The 17,196-nt window shown below is 37.3% G+C and overlaps 1 protein-coding gene across 1 annotated transcript; it reads left to right on the plus strand.

Moving 5' to 3' along the window:
• The first annotated feature begins 10 nt into the window (after positions 1-10).
• Positions 11-2,678, plus strand: LOC138322761 (uncharacterized). Its single transcript, XM_069266850.1, has 3 exons — positions 11-163; positions 1,811-1,922; positions 2,392-2,678. Exons 1-3 carry the CDS (start codon positions 94-96, stop codon positions 2,477-2,479), a joined length of 270 nt encoding a protein of 89 aa, XP_069122951.1. The 5' UTR covers positions 11-93; the 3' UTR covers positions 2,480-2,678.
• The last annotated feature ends 14,518 nt before the right edge of the window (positions 2,679-17,196 follow it).

Raw genomic sequence — 17,196 nt, forward strand, 5'->3', positions numbered from 1 at the left:
TACTTAAAGAAGCCAATCAAATGAGAGGTTCTATGATTTTGGGAATTTGGACAGGGGAGATCACTCTAGTCTTTGTATCCGGCAATTGCGACGATGGCAACCCCAGCAAGACGACTGAATGTTAGACCCCCGGACAAAGGAAGTTTTCCTCTTGATCACGAAGGTGAAGAACTTCTATACATAATTTCCCCGGTGAAAGTGACATTTCTCTTGGCAGCCACATGTTAACTGGCAGTCGCTTGACCCAATTCGTCCCTGGAGTCTGACGTTACCACAGGCCATAGGCGCTGCCAGTCTGCATCTGGTTTTGGAAAAATAAAATATCCTACCCCTAGTATATAGTAGGGATAGGCTATTTTATTTTTATCAAACCAGAAGCAGACGCCTGTGCACAGGCCAGCAGGCGTTTTCTTCTGGTTAGAAAAATATCTATTAACCTACTGTCAAGGATTTATAAGTGAGAAGGATTCGTGTCTGTCTCTTTACACTACTAAACACCACGCGAGACGCTTATGAACCGGGAATAAAAAACCGTTTTTCTCAACAAATACTTGTCTTATCGAGTCAAACGAAACGCCAATGTAAAGTAAATTAAATTTCACAACGTTTATAACTTGCTTTAAAGACGGAAGATTTAGAAGAAATGTCTTAAACTATCGTTAAAAAATACGACCGCTCATGAAATGGCAGCACGCTTCAGAAAGTAAGACGGTAACCCTCGCACCCCCATGCTACATCAAAAGGATGCGGCGGCGGATATCAAAGGAAATCAGTCGTCGCCCAACGTCACGGTCAGTGCACAAACACAAAAGCGCCTGCGCTGTCTTTGCCCAAAACTCAGTGTGACTTATCCTTCTCATATACGTCCTTGCTACTGTCTACTATATATATATATACGAGATAGTCCAGGGGTGGACATGACGTCAGTGATAGTAACCCCTGCATTATCAAAAATGCAAAGTGTTGTGTTCACAAACTACATTTTGATTTTCTACTTTTCTATTACACTAGTACAGGCCAAACAAGATTCTGACTTTCTGACCCACTAAAGTTATAAGAACGCTATTGGAGGTAGCTAGGTCAGACCACATGTAAGTGGTCATAAGTTGTGAGGTAGGCCTACAATGTAGAACGAATATACGTACCCGGCCTACTATACCTTTTGGCTTTGTACGAATTGGTCCCTATGTGTCGTAGTGGAGCACTGCCTCCGAAAAATTCACAATTTGTGGACTTGTCGTATACTTTTTTGTAGGTTTCCAATTATTTTATGCGTATACATGCATTTACATATTGTTTTTGTCCAAAACAAACATAACTACCATTCTTAATATCTACCGTACCGTTCACAAGACGTCAAATTCACAATTTGTGGACTTGTCGTATAAATTCCCTTCAGAAAGACCTTCATATACATGTATTATGTAAAAAGTTAATGCCTTGCTGAGAATTTGATAGTTTATATGGTTCAGTTTTATTGCCTAGTAGGTAAGCGATATCAAACAAGTACGATAAAATACAAACACACGTTTTATAATGGTTTGCATAATCATTACTTTGCTCCATAAGCAGTAATAGGCACCAGTTATAGCTCTAAAGACGACACCATTTTCTTTCAAAAAGTCTTTTGAGCTACAATATTGCAGCTAGGTACGATGTAGCTCATATTCCAACAAACAATAGGATGGGGGGATGGATGGGGCTGGTCTTGGAATTGCTTTCCTGCGCCCCTTAAATGTGAAAATCTTGCAATCCAACCAAATTTGACCCACGTTGACACTTGACAGTATTTTTATTTCCTTTCTTGAAGGCGAATGCAAAAATTCAATGATGAAGTACATGTCATGTTTGAAAGCAAACAAGCAAGAGAATGATAAGTGCAGAATTGAAGCCAAGGAATATCTAGGATGTAGAATGGACAAGTAAGTAAATTTCTGAAAAAGGTACAACCATATAGGTACAAAATATTTTATTTGTAATAATAAGCATCCAGGGCATGCATATGTTTAAAATGGGCTGCCCAAAACACATGATACAAGATAAAAGTATTAACATATTTTTATGAGATCAAATCCATATCATTTGCATGTAATGTACAATGTACCCAAGTTTCATATTTGTTATCAGAATGTTACAGTACCAATTTGTGATTTATGTGCATTTATCTAAAAGGAAAACAAGAGATATAACTTTATGAGTATGTGAACTGATACAATGTAACTTTATATTGATTTAAAAATACTTTTGATAAAAGTCAAATAGGGTAGGTGACTGTGAGTGTCTGTGTTTCTCTGGTCAGCGTTCGCCCTTATGAGTATGTTAATAGGTAGTAGATTATGACAAATTTATTAGTTTTGTCCATAACCTTAATAATGCAAGATTTTTTTTCAGAAATCTCATGGCAAAAGAAAACTGGACCAAACTGGGATATAAGGATTTAACAGACAAATCAACAGAAACAGTATCTGAGAAATCATGACAACAATTTGAGTTAGCTTGTAATTAGTCTCATGTAGAATGTTTCATTTGATAATCTAATGCTCGACCCTAACCACTCTCAGGTTGGTTTGCCTTGAATATATTTCAAAGAGAAAATCCTTTATATAAATTGAAGAATATGTCACACTTAACAAATGTGTCATTTTTTATATAATAAATTGTACTTGAAAAATAAAAAATGAATTTCTTTATTAAACCAAATATTTTGTTTGATATTTAAGACATGCTAAGAAGAAGTCAAGGTAATGAGGATATGCACGGCTGGTCTTGCTGACTTGCTCCACCGACTTAATCACTTTATATCACCCATGCTACATGTATGTATAGGATCGGGTGTATCTCTGAACGCCAACATTTTGGATTTACCTGTAGGATAGTTTGTTGTGACAGTGGTTATAGTCTTTTTCCTAAAAGCAGTCCCAATGCCAACAGGTAAATTTACCTGTAAAAGTTACCTGTGTTAATACTTATCTAAATGTATATTGATTAATTCTTATTTCAATAAGTGTTCAGATTTAATATCAGATACATATCTACACAATATATGTTTCTGTTAATATCTATGAAAATATAACAATAGAATCTATGAATGAAATTGAATTAAATTCGCAATGATTTTATTTCAAGAATTTTAAAGATTTCCTTGATATATCTAAAATCTCTGGTATCAATCTCATTAGATTTTCAATAGATTGATACTAAAATCAAGGCAAATTCATTGAAACTTATTTCACATATATATATGGAAGTAACTTTCCCATTCAGTAATATCAAAGAAAAAAATCCAAAAAGGAATTATCCTATTTCAACTTAGTTTTACACCAATTTGATTAAAAGTTTGAAATAATATAAGCCTTTTGCCAGTTGAAATGTGATATTTTTCAACAAGGTCTTCCATATATGTCTGTTAAGTGACCTTATATAATATAAAGTACATGTAACATCTGCGTTAATTACCTACCAAAGAGTAAGTGAATTTATGTCAAATATGATTTCAAAACTTTAAAAATGTATTAATTGTACTTGACTGACCTTTTTAAGTTAACAGAACATACAATATATTTTGAAAGTTGCATTAGGATGAATAATTTATCATAATTATATAATTTTCCTGCTTTCTTAACCTAAGATGGTATTTATAGATCAGCGTGATGTTACATTATAATGTAAATGTATGTCATTATAGCATAAGAGCACCCAATAATTAAACTGTTGTCGGTTAACAGTGCAGTAAATTTATATATTTTGTGCATGTAAGAAATAACTTATAAATTTCTTTCCTATGATTGATTTTCGGTCAAACATTGTTGCTAGATACAAATTGGTAAAAATAAGAAAACTGTTAATTTGGTATTCTGAGCACTAAAAGTTTGCAACATTTTGAGAATTACAAGACCTACAACATTTCGACTTGAAATAATTTTGCCAGTATTGCAACATTATATTAACATCTATAATCTGTATTAAAATGAATATGGTTGAGACCCTAAGTAAGTCTTCAATTTCATTTCATTTAGTATTTTTACATTATTAAGTTACTTCTAAAAATATTTTGTATCTAAAATACATATAGCAATGATATATTATTACCAATGTTTATAAAACATCATATATGTGTGTTTTGTGTCGGCTTTAATAGATTACCAACTGAAACTATAATAAACAGGTAAAAATTTCCAACAAAATTAATTTAAACTTTTATGATATTGTTTTTCTCCACTCATTTTCAAACCAAATACTTAAAGGTGTATGTCTATGCGATAAAAGAAATCAACTATGCACGGTCACAAGAAATGAAAGTTGGCTAAGAATGTAGCCCTGGAGAACTCCTATGTCAATACAGAATACTATTACATTAGAATATATATTGATCAAGAAACCTGTTTTTCTGATAAAAATGAGATATGGTTTTTGTAAAAAAATATTTCACCTGGAACTTAAAATGCATTGTTCTTTATAATCCACATGTAGCTCCTTATTAATTCTTAGCATTTGCAATGATTTTATGTATATTAAAGCACCGATAATCTTTAATTAATAGTTTACATTGTATATTGTACGGGATATATTGAAGGAATTATTTTCCAAAATCCACCAATGTTACCTATAATACTGATTGAAATACAGGTAAATCTTATGTGACTTTACAGGTGAAAATAAAGACACCTTATATGAAACAGTATATAATTGCCTTCATATTGTTTCCTAAAAAACAACACCTACCTATTGTTGATAAATATGTTGGCGTTCAGAGAACACCCCATGGCACACAGTACTACATGTGATAAAGGCTATAAATGTGTTTCAGCTCACAACCTCTATACGTGCTTTAATAGGTATATAACAGGGCTCCAGCTATACACATCATATAAATCAGGTAAATATATAACAGGCCCAATACATGTACTAAACATGTAAAATTATAAAATTATCGATAATACTATGGATGTGGTAAATATATCATACCTTATTAACTGCACAAATACTAAGTTGGAAGATATAATACGCCAGCTTGGACATTTAGAAAATGTTCATCGTCTCTCACGCGCTATTTGATCAGTTTACAAAGTTTACTAAATTTTCAGATTTGTCTTTCTTCCATTGTGGATTCATACACGAATACTAAATGTAAATATATAACAGCAGCCGCTGATAAACTAAATCTCCATTTCGTAAATGAAGATTTATTTGCTCCCGAACTAATATGATTCAAATTATAAAAATCATTATTGTAAAAATTTTGATGTTTGAGGTAAACATTATTTCATTTTTTCCGTTGCGGGATAATTGTCAGCGCAGTAGGGACAAAACGCGCGTAAATATATAACGAAGCATTTCAGACTCACGAAATACTTCATGGTATTGTTAACAACATTTTCGGGACACAAAGTACTAGATACATTGTAAACAATTCAAGTGAAAAATTTCCAACCTACACAGATACTGGACCAGTGGTATATGGTACAGGATATGAAAGCAGTTATCTACTTCTCCTAAATTATCAACATTACAGATACACTTATTTCAGTAAACTTTAACATAGCTCAAAATTTGCAATATTTAAAATTCCCGGTAAAATCAAAGTTGTTGCAATCACACAGATGCCGTTCAGGTAAAGCGTGCTGCGAGCAAGTTCACACAATCATATTGAGGTAAATTGACTGAAAGGAATTTTGCACACTACCACGATCTAAATGGGATAAATGAACCTCGCCAAAGAAAATCTCAGGTAAATTTATAACAGGCGAGCTCATAGATTACTAAACAGGTAAATCTATCAATAAAGGTCAGCGTTCACCCAATACTTTCTTCTCATTTGTTTGTTTTTGTTTATAATTAACGTCCCAGCTTAACAGCTATGGTCATGTAACACAGGCCTCCCATATTAACAGGTTAAATCGGGATGCGTTGCACAGCTGGGAAACTCAGGTATATATCATGTTCACACAGATATACTTCTTATATATCCAGCCAGGAACTGATACTGTAAATTTTTAACAGTGCCATAGATCACACAATACTAAATGCCAGGTAAATTATATAACAGGGCACCAGCTTCACACAGATACTAAACCGGTCAAGGTCCATTCATTATACGACAACGGGCACACAGTACGTCCCACTAAACTGTATAACAGGCCGCTCACACAGATACTAAATCAGGTACCACCTATATAGTCCAGGCCCAGCTCACACAGATACCGCGTTGGGTAAATATATAACAGGGGCAGCTACCGTACTAAATGACAGACGTGTAAAATATAAATGGCTAACAAGTGCATATATCTCAACCGTAAATTTATAACAGTTATGCTGCGGAAACTGAACTGGTACAACAAACTATGATTTTTCAGTAAATGTTTCCATGGTTACAGAAAAATGCAACCTGCAGGTAGGGCGTAAAATTGTACACCTGCTGCCCCTACTTGCATGAGGTAATCGTATAAAGGCGACTAAAATTTAGGATCAGTAAATTTATTCTCTCACTTCCCTCACAGCTGACTTTACTTTCCTAATATATAACCTTGGGCACAGCTCACACACAATACTGGCCAGGTAAATATATAACGGGCCCCTGATACTAAATTCTGGGTCCTGTATAACAGGGTACTGATTGGACTCACACCAAATTCTAAATCAGGTAAATGGTATAACAGTGCATACCCTGCTTAGCTCAACTCATACATACAGGTAAATATATAACAGTGCTCAGTTTCACACAGATACTGTCAGGTATATATATGACCGGGCGGGGCTCACACAGATACTTGCTTGGTAAATCTTTGGTGGCATGCTTCAGTGATATACCAGGTAAATATAAAAAGGGCAACAGCAGATCCACTATACAAGAAGGACAAATATATAACATGCACAGTCTCACCAAATACTAACGCACCTCAGTTAAATACATAACACGCAACACTCACACACATACATGGGAAACCGTATAAATTACATGATCTAGGCAGAAAAAAATAAAAACTTGTAAATATTTAACTGGCCCATACCCAAGATACGTACACCAAGTTCATTGGCCATGGACTCGGTCAATGAATTCCATCTGAGTAAATCGGTGCCCCCCCCCCCCACCCCCCCCTCCCCCCCCCCCCCCCCAGTGATCCTACTGTCCCAAAATATAACATGGCCCTTTGTTTTGAATGTCAGGTAAAAAATAGTGTCTATTCAATGTCGAAAGATTGTCAGATTCACCTGGTAAATTTTGTTTTGGCCAGTTTTTCCGAAATGGGCACGATTGTGAAAATAGTATCGTGCTCAGGGAATTGACTTTTTTAACCACTTCTACGAAGGAGGGCGGATAGGTCACCCGATACTAAACACATCATCAGGATTTGGGCCACCTATCATTAATTCCGATGTTCAAAATTACATGAGTAAATATGAAGACCAGATTGTGCGCATAATTCTTGACTATGTTTACGATGTGCCTAATCTTCGCACCTGGTAGGATTATACTTGGACATTAGGATCCGGAAGGGAGGTAACTCGAGAGAGGTTAGAGGCTCCTAACACCAAAATCGGCTTTGTTAATTGGCGGGAGTTGCCATTCCGATTAGTTAGGGGGTGTTAGGGTGGCAATTATTAGAGGTGATTTAGTGACCAACTCCGCATAGCTGGGAGGTGAACCGGGGAAGGTTAGCAGTGCGGGTTTGATGTTAGGGGTTCGAAGAACATTAACGCTAAGGCCCCTGCGAGACTTGCGGGGCATTCAGTTATCTAAGTGACAAGGAGAAGAAGAGTCCTGTTTTAACTTAGGCGTACTTGGGGTGGGAGGAAGAAAGTTGAAATATAAGCGGTCACTTTGTGATGGTGATGATAGTGTTGTTAGGTTGGCAACAGGAAAAGCCCGGGTAAGGCGGCGATTAGGGGTTTGGAAGGTGTCAGTAGGGTTAGGATTAGAGCGGGAAGGAGGGGGAAAGAAGTGGGGGCAAATATTTTGAGTAGGGATAAGAAGGTGGGGACGGGATACGGGTGGGTCGAGAGTCATTAACAGGTATAGAGCAAAGGTTTGACAGCATATTTTTGAATGTCGAGATCGTGCCCTCTCAAAGTTTTATTTTTGAAATTTTTAAGTCCCAAAGTTCCAAAGAAGTGTCCGAAAAGGAACATTGACCGTTAATTTCTACTAAAATTATGGGCACCTAATTGTAATTCCTAAAAAGTTCCAAAAAAAATTAGTTGAACGGTAGTGTTCCAGCATGGCTTGGGCTGTGAATTTAGCACCAAAGACTTGTGGATATTTAGGAGGCGCTCTAAAATGGAGCGGTTAGCTTGCGCCGGTTTATGAGAAAATTTTGAAAGATTGGAGACCTGTTTCTGAAACCCTCTGGTGGGTTGACACCCTCTTGGCTGAATTCCATCACTGAGACATGTGAATTGCCTGAATTAATTGGTAAAAGAGCCGAATGTATTTGGCGTTAGGATTTGAATTTCTACTATTTGGCTTTTGCCATCTAATATTTCCGTACGCTCATTTTGTTGAATAAGGAGTTTGTTCAGCCTATGTAAAAAATTAGAGTAAAAAAATATACAAGGGCAATTAAAATGTCTAGAAAAAAAATTGTTGTTTTTTTGTATTTAAATTGACCGAAAGTCAGGACATTAAAAATGTTTAATAAGGAAAAAATGGGGACTGGAAAAAATAGTTTTACCTCTGAAAAAAAATTACTTTTACAATAAAACAACAGCACTAATAAAGCACTAAAACATGGTGCAAAGGAAATTAAGGATTGCTGTTCATATTATACAAGAAATACAATGAACCTGTAAAAGAAATTCAATGAATTAGGGGGAAAAAATTATGAATCGTAAATATATCAAGAAAAGGATATAGATTACGTTTGCATACCGTCTGTTGCCACTAAGTTTCAACAATGTATGTCTTCGTCAGGTGGGCAGGTGTAGACTGAAGAACCTATTTTTGATTTGAGTGAAATTTTCTTGGCGCTCCGGAGACCATGTCCATATGGCACCAGTCTTCATAGTGGATTCTTTCTTCTTCCCTTACGTTCTAAGTTATGACTGTAGTTTGGGAGGGCAGACGGGGAAATATTTGTAATGTGGGATATGTATATATAACAATTTCTATGATACTATTTAAACAAAAGGTTAGATGAGTGTAAAATTATTTTCTAGTGACTAATTGCAGGTACGAGTTTGTGGGACCATTTAATGATTTGTGTGAATTGTACCTCCATCTTGCCGTCACCACAGTTTATAGGAACAATGACAGCACGCAGGTTGAGCCCACATACCTGACATGGCGACCGCATTTTAGGTCCGACAGAGGCATGAGGGGGTCCTTAGTTGCTGCTTGCGTCTTTTGTGTGAGGGGGCATGCGTGATTGTTATTAGTTATAAAATATTTTGCCCCGCGCAAAGCCTCCCTTGGCATTTTCACCTACATCACTTTTGTCTAAATTTTAAGATTGAGCGTTTCGCCCACACTGTGAGGATATTTTACTGTCAAGTTATAATGATATCTCTGGCCTAGACACAGTCCAAAGTCTTTCATTTTTAACAGTTTCTGCTAAAATGCTTTGCGATCAGGAAAAAAAAAGGGCCAGTGGAGACACTGGTTAAAGCGCCCAATCGAATTTATAAATTTGACCGGGTGGGGTGTGTTGCTTGTGTCTTCGGCCATGCTCACATATAAACTAAAAGGGCATAAATTCCAGGGCTATACAAGATAAACACAGGTAACATGAATATACCGGGTCTGTATAAACAGCATGTTGCACAACAAACAAGTCAACATACCGCATAACAATGGGAGGCCGTTTACATGATACCATAAATTGTTAATAGGACGTTAATCACACAGATACAAATCAAGTAAATAATTAACCAAAGGCACACAGATACCTAACCATGAAATAAATTTATAAAACTGGAGGGCTTTGGATTAGTTAAGTACAAGTAAATAAAAGCATTGTATTATATAGTATGATTTTAGGGCCAGTTTTAGTGTACATTTTAGTAAAACGTAAAATATTTAAATATGGAAAAAGTGGTCAGCTACACAGAAGTTACGTAAATCAGGCAATTATACGTATTCTTGCTATCTATACTAATCATTTATATATATATATCTGAACATTTCCTGAGCTACACAAATACTAACTGATAAAGAAATAACAGACACAGTTTTACTGAAGATATTTAAGTAGTAAAATAAAATATGCAAATTTAGACATAAATCGCACAGAAATAGTACACACATCACTCACATGAGTTGTATCAGGTAGACATATGACATCTACTGGTAGTAGGTATCAATAAGAATTTCCCGTTAATATAATTATAAGGCTTGTGACAAATGAAACTGGACAAAACGTTTAGTCATACATTGGTGCTATAAAGTAACGACATGTTCTGCATTCGAAGATGTTACAATCAAGTAAAATTATTCGAAAAGTTTACAATTATTTGAGTGAAAAAAAAAATATACCAGTAAATTTCCTAACAGGGAGATCGGTTATGAGATACTAAATCCAACTTATAGAAGGCAGAAACCTAAACTCTGCAGTTGTTAAATCAATTCATGATTAAAACAAACTTATCTACAAGCATATATGAAATATCAGTTAGTCAGTAATCAAAAAGCACATTAAGGATGTACTAAGAGATTATGAGGATAGGACAGGCTCAGTGTCACACAGATACAAAACCAGGTAAATATATAATAAAATTTTTGAAACATTGAGAAAGATAGCCAAGATTAGTCAAGTGAGACTTAAGTAAGACTGTGATATGTTTCCTATTTATTCCTAACTATCGATGATCCGAGATAAAATCTCGAAGCTCAGGATTTATTTTTCCTAATGCCTCCCTTGGTGAACCATAGCCTCAGCCTTTTGGCCTTTCCGAGTTGAGCGTCTTCGCCCCTGTGAGGAAGGCTCTGGGTTCTGTCCCCGGCATGCTTTCAGTGATATAGCACTATAAAAAGGGCAACAGTTCCACTATACAATGAAGACTAACAACACTAGCATAACCGCAGTCTCCCAAAGTACACGCATCCCTCGCACAACATTTACACGCAACACACCGCATTACATGGGGAGGCCGTCCTTAAATGACATAGCTGTTGTAATAGGACGTTTAATAAATCAAACAAACAAACAAATCGAAGGCGAAATTGATACATTTCTACGAGTTCTTTCAACATTCTGATTGGGGTGCAGACCTGGTGACATGCTTCTACGTATCTATCGGGCACTTATTAGATAATTTTAGATTATTGACCATATACAGAATCAGGGACTGCGTCTCGCACTTGGAGCTTTTCGAACAACACCTGTGAAGAGTCTCCATGTGGAAGCTAATGAGCCATCTCTAGACGATCGACGAAAGAAATTATCCTTACAGTATGCTGCTCAACTGAAATCCAACCCCAAAAATCCCACATTTAACCTTGTTTCAATCCACAACATCAAGAAATATTTACACAAAATCAAAAAGCTCATACCAACATATTTTGGCATCAGAATTTCAAAATTTTTGCTGGAACTAAATATAAATTTCGACACCATTGACGAGTACACGGTATCGGATGTACACCACCATGGCTAATTCACGGTTACACCTGATATCAATTTTATCTCTATATGAGAGGGCAAAAAATCCAGTGCATTACCCGGAAGAACACAAATCCTCTTTCGGGAGTGCATTAGGGCTTTCCCTGACATGTTCATATCTACACTGACGGATCAAAAGATGGTGATAATGTTACGGCAGCATGCTGTACATCTAATCACTGCTCCTCTATCCGACTCCCGGATGTTGCCTCCATATTCTCTGCGGAAGCTTGTTTTTCGGTCTGCTCTTGACCACATCGAAGATACACCCGCATTGAAAAGGCAATCAATTTGTTCAGACTCTCTTTCGGTTCTTCAGGCTTTGAAATCAAGAAACCCCAGAAATACTCTAATTCAAAATCTTTTAATCCGAACATTTTGATTATCTTCTAAAACTCAAATTACTTATCTCTGGATTCCCAGTTGTTCTCTCTCGGCTCCGAACTGGACACACATATTTTTAGCTCACCTGGCCCGAAGGGCTGGTGAGCTTATGTCATGGCGCGTCGTCCGTCAACATTTAAATTAAATCGCTACTAGTCATAGAGTTCCGCATGGATTGTGACCAAATTTGGCCACAAACATCCTTGGGTGAAGGGGAACAGAACTTGTATAAATTTTGGATCTGACCCCCCAGGGGCAGGAGGGGCGGGGCCCAATAGGGGTAATAGAGGTAAATCCTATAAATCGCTACTTGTCCTAGAGTTCGTTTGTTTGTTTGTTTGATTTATTAACGTCCTATTAACAGCTATGGTCATGTAAGGACGGCCTCCCATGTATGCGGTGTGTTGCGTGTATGTTGTGCGAGGTGATTGTACTGGGAGACTGCGGTATGTTCGTGTTGTGTCTTCTTGTATAGTGGAACTATTGCCCTTTTTATAGTGCTATATCACTGAAGCATGCCGACCCCGAAGACACCAAGCAACAACACCCCACCCGGTCACATTTATACTGAAACGGGCGAACCAGTCGTAATTTAACCCCACTCCCTGTATGCTGAACGCTAAGCAGGAGCAAGAAACTCTACTAAACTATTTATAGAACTTTGGTGGTCTTGTTGCCAGGGGACAGAACCCAGAGCCGGTTTTCCTCACAGGGGCGAACGCTCAACTCAAGGCCTAAAACGATTGAGGAGAAAAGGTGCCAAGGGAAGTCATTAGGAAGAAAAGATAAAGTCATTTAGGGAAGAAGAGAAAAGAATATTGAGATCCTATTTTTTAGTCGACTATGATAATTTTACGTTCATGCAATAGGGGCAGCAGGTACAATTCCTAACGCCCTACGATTTTGCAGGGCCCATCCTCCTAGAGTTCTACATGGATTGTAACCAAATTGGGGCCACAAACATCCTTAGGGGAAGAGGAACAGAACTTGTATAAAATTTTTTGGCTCTGACCCCCGCCGGGGGCAGGAGGGGCGGGGGCCCAAATAGGGGTAATAGAGGTAAATCCTATAAATCGCTACTTGTCCTAGAGTTCTGCATGGATTGTAACCAAATTTGGCCACTTGTACACATTCCTATGTATTGAGAGGGGAGGATCCTCCCACATGCAATGCATGTGATTCTCCTCTCACAGAGGAGCATATTTTAGTGCACTGTATTGATTTTAAGCACATACGAGATAAGTACTACGATGTCTCCGACATGTGCACTTTGTTCATAATCGTATTTTTAATTATCTCAAAGAAATCGGTATTTTAGATAAAATATGAACGTTTTCTCGTCATATCATCGTATCAACTCAACATTTCATCGTTTCATCTCACTTTGCATGAGTTTTCTCGTGTGCTTGAGCCAAAACTATTTTACAATCTGTGTTTTACTTGCCTTTTCTTACCCTGATCTTTTATCCTGATATTAATACCTGACTTGTAGTTTGGCCCTAAATGACCTTAGTTGTCGATGGGCCGTAAAACTCAAAACAGACATGACCATAGCTGTTAATAGGACGTGAATTAATAAAACAAACAAAGCAAAAAGTGCAAAAACTGAAAACCTAAAAATAGCAAAAGGCACTATTAGACAACAAGAACAATGTGTCAATGAAGTTTTATGGTGAAATATCTCTGCTGGTTTTAGAGTTGTTGCTCCGGAAACGATTCTTACGGACGGACAGACGGACCCCATTTTGTATCTTTTCCCCCGCCAACTTCGTTGGGCGGGGGATAACACAAACACAGAGTTAGAGATCAGATGCCCCTTGGGTTCGGGAACCGATCAACCTACTTCAAGTAGTCCTGTCAGCCCAGACAAACCAATCTGATTAAATAGCAGATCCTTATTATCACTCACGAGTTGGTATCAGAGGTTCTGAGAACAACCATTATGGGGGTCACGTCAAAAATGACCTTTTGAAATGGGCCAATCAATATTGGCAACTGCAAGAATCTTGACTGGGGACGAGATAGTTTGAAAAAGCTGTCCAAATTATTTTCGTGTATGTAGTCATCTCGCCCGAAGTGCACAACAAAGCTAATTGTATATGTATACTGGGGCGAAGAGACGTTTTCAATTGATGTTGTAAGGTGTAGAAACTGCATTTGCTCTAAAATACACGTGGTATAAAGCTTTGTTTGTTTGATTCAATTAACGTCCTATTAACAGCTATAGACGTGACCTCTTATGGGATATTGTCAGATCCTCTATTGAACGGAGTGGTTATAAGGATCTGTGTTTTAATCAGATTGCCAGACAAACTATCCTCAGGGAGCACCATGACTTACACAATCATACAATGGAACATAAGCGGATTTAAAGCGAACATAGAAGAACTTTAAAGAAGCTCCACCGCTGACAAATGGTATTTTTTCACTATAAAAATAGCAGACGATTTAGTATTTTTCTTCAGTTACAAAAGTTACTTACGTTACACCATAACACCATTGAAAAGTTTGAGCTTCTAATTTTACTTCAAATTAAAGTGAACTGTCGGGCAAGGATGGCTAAAGTCGGTAAAAATTGGTGTGAATGTATCCAGTATAATTTCTTATGAAATAGAAAAATAAAAATCTCTCGTCAAAATCTGTCTGCGTACGATGAAATTAATTTAAAGTACGGAAATTCTAAAACGTCCTCCCGGCTCACTATGTCCGTGGTTACATTTCCACGCAGCCTCGCTTTCAATGCTTTCAACTTTTCTTTACTTTAATGGTCAGAACTGGGAAATTAAGCAGAACTTGACCGTCGTATTAATATGTGAGAACTTTTGGAACGCATTTAGACTGGTTTTCTTTGCCCGACTATTCACTTTGGTGAAAAATATGAAAAATAATTAATTGCATCCCGAAAAAAATCCGTGTCACTATATCCTATATGAAAGGAAGTTTACTGATTTCGCATGCACCAAAGGCAAAATGAATTATTTTATATTATTTTTGTGTTAGACATATATGAGCCCTGCAGGTAGGGCGTTAGAATTGTACCTGCTGCCCCTATTGCATGATCGTAAAAGGCGACTAAATTTCGGATCTTCTTCCTAACTGACTTTATCTTTCCTAATGCCTTCCTTGGCACCACCTCACTTTTGGCCTTGCGTTGAGCGTTCGCCCCTGTGAGGAAGGCTCTGGGTTCTGTCCCCTGGCCGAGACACACGCACCAAAGTCTATGAAAGTGTGGTAGTTTCTGCTCCTGCGTAGCGCTCGACAAACAGCTTGGAGTGGGGACGACCCCCCCCCTTGGTTCGCCCGTTGTCAGTATAATGTGACATGGTGGGTGTGTTGCTTGGTGTCTTCGGCGGCATGCTTCAGTGATATAGCACTCTATCCTTCAAAAAGGGCAAAGAGTTCAGTAAACAATACAAGAAACACAACATGAATTTACCGCAGTCTCCCAAAACATGCACCTCGCACAACATACACGCAACAACACCGCATACATAGGAGGCCGTCCATACATGATCATAGCCCCTGTTAATAGGACGTTAATTAATCAAACAAACAAACAAATAGACATATATATTACACGATCACAAACACCAATTATTGTTCAATTGAGGAATAATGTATCATTTATGCTTTGTTGGCGGTGGAGCATCTTTAACATCCTATACAAAGAAAGAAACCATCTTTTGTCTGCCTCTAAGAAGTAATGATGAAAGACGCCATCAATCTCAGATAAATTTTACATTATAACTTATTATCAAAACTATTTACGAAAGACACAACACGTACATACCATCTGAAAACACGCAACCTTGTAATTCACACACGCTACAACACTGGATACATGACGCCGACCTTACATGACCCTGGTTGTTAATAGGACGTATATCGGCTTATGTGGAACGAAACATGTCCCATTTCTATTTGGTTTTTGTGATAGATTTTACAGAGGGCAGGAGAAGAAGTGTTGGGCAACATCTTCATCTGTATGTAAATACTTTTCGAAACTCTGTCAGCATGTTAATGAACTATGTCAGCTTCACTGTTCTTACCATCTGATTTAGCTTGCATGTAAATGATGATGTTAGTTAGTTTACTGGAAAGCTAACATCATGCGACAAGATTTGCAGTCTGTGAAGACTTTTCCAATAACACTTTTCTGAATTAATGCTCTACAATTGAAGCCTTTTGCAGTCTTGGTTATTGACACCTGCGAAATTAGAGTGCCTTTGATTTGGTTTGTGCACTTTCAATGTCTGTGATTGATGATATGTCCGTTTGAGGAGTTGTTGTTAAATATATGTCGTCATACATTCGAGTAGAGCATCCCGAAGTTTTGTACGAGTTGTTGATACAAAGAGGGTCAACATGGTCACACAATGCATTGAGTTTCATTGTTCCGCTACTGTCTGCTACAAGAAAGGTTTGCTTTACGACAGTTTTTTGCCTTCGGCGGCATGCTTCAGTGATATAGCACTATAAAAAGGGCAACAGTTCCACTATACAAGAAGACACAACATGAATATACCGCAGTCTCTCAAAACACGCACCTCGCACAACAAACACGCAAGACACAGCATACCAGGGAGGCCGTCCTTACATGATCATAGCTGTTAATAGGACGTTAATTAATCAAACAAACAAACAAACAAACAAAATTAGAAGAGTACATCAGGGCTACGTCCTTGAAGTACATTTAACTTTTCTAAACATACATAGATTAACATTAAATAATCGTATATATTATATCGGCCGAATTACCATGCATTACCACGTGGTATAAATCAAACGATTAACGCAATACGCTAACATTAACGCAAAACGATCGGCAAGATTAGACCGGAAATACCATTGTTATAATCACGGAAATGGCTTGACGGTAAATAAATTACGGATCTTGACGTTCTGAAATACAAACGAAAGTATAAGAAAAACGGGAGTACGTTTAGGATTAAAGTTTCTGTATACCATATAAACTTTTGCCTATGAAAACTATATGGACACGATGAGGTCAACGACGACAGTACTCAATACGAAGTTTCCACTTTACAGGTACCAAATGTACGTTTACAAAATAAATTACATGTTCAACTGTATGTATTAAGAAAGAATGGTATTATTCTAAAGTGTCTCATTTACCCGATATTTTAAGAAATAACAAATTATTACAACATCTCTTTACTGATAATAACACAATGAAGTCAAACACGCCTGTACTCGA

This window comes from Argopecten irradians, chromosome 5 (genome assembly GCF_041381155.1).
Source record: "Argopecten irradians isolate NY chromosome 5, Ai_NY, whole genome shotgun sequence".
In the NCBI taxonomy this organism is placed as follows: Eukaryota; Metazoa; Mollusca; class Bivalvia; order Pectinida; family Pectinidae; genus Argopecten; species Argopecten irradians.

Bases quoted from the DNA above. Each gene is read 5' to 3' on its own strand.
- LOC138322761 (XM_069266850.1), top strand. From the start codon at position 94: ATGGCAACCCCAGCAAGACGACTGAATGTTAGACCCCCGGACAAAGGA. The intron at 164-1,810 runs GTGAAGAACTTC...CCTTTCTTGAAG, and splicing joins TTTTCCTCTTGATCACGAAG to GCGAATGCAAAAATTCAATG. The intron at 1,923-2,391 runs GTAAGTAAATTT...ATTTTTTTTCAG, and splicing joins CTAGGATGTAGAATGGACAA to AAATCTCATGGCAAAAGAAA.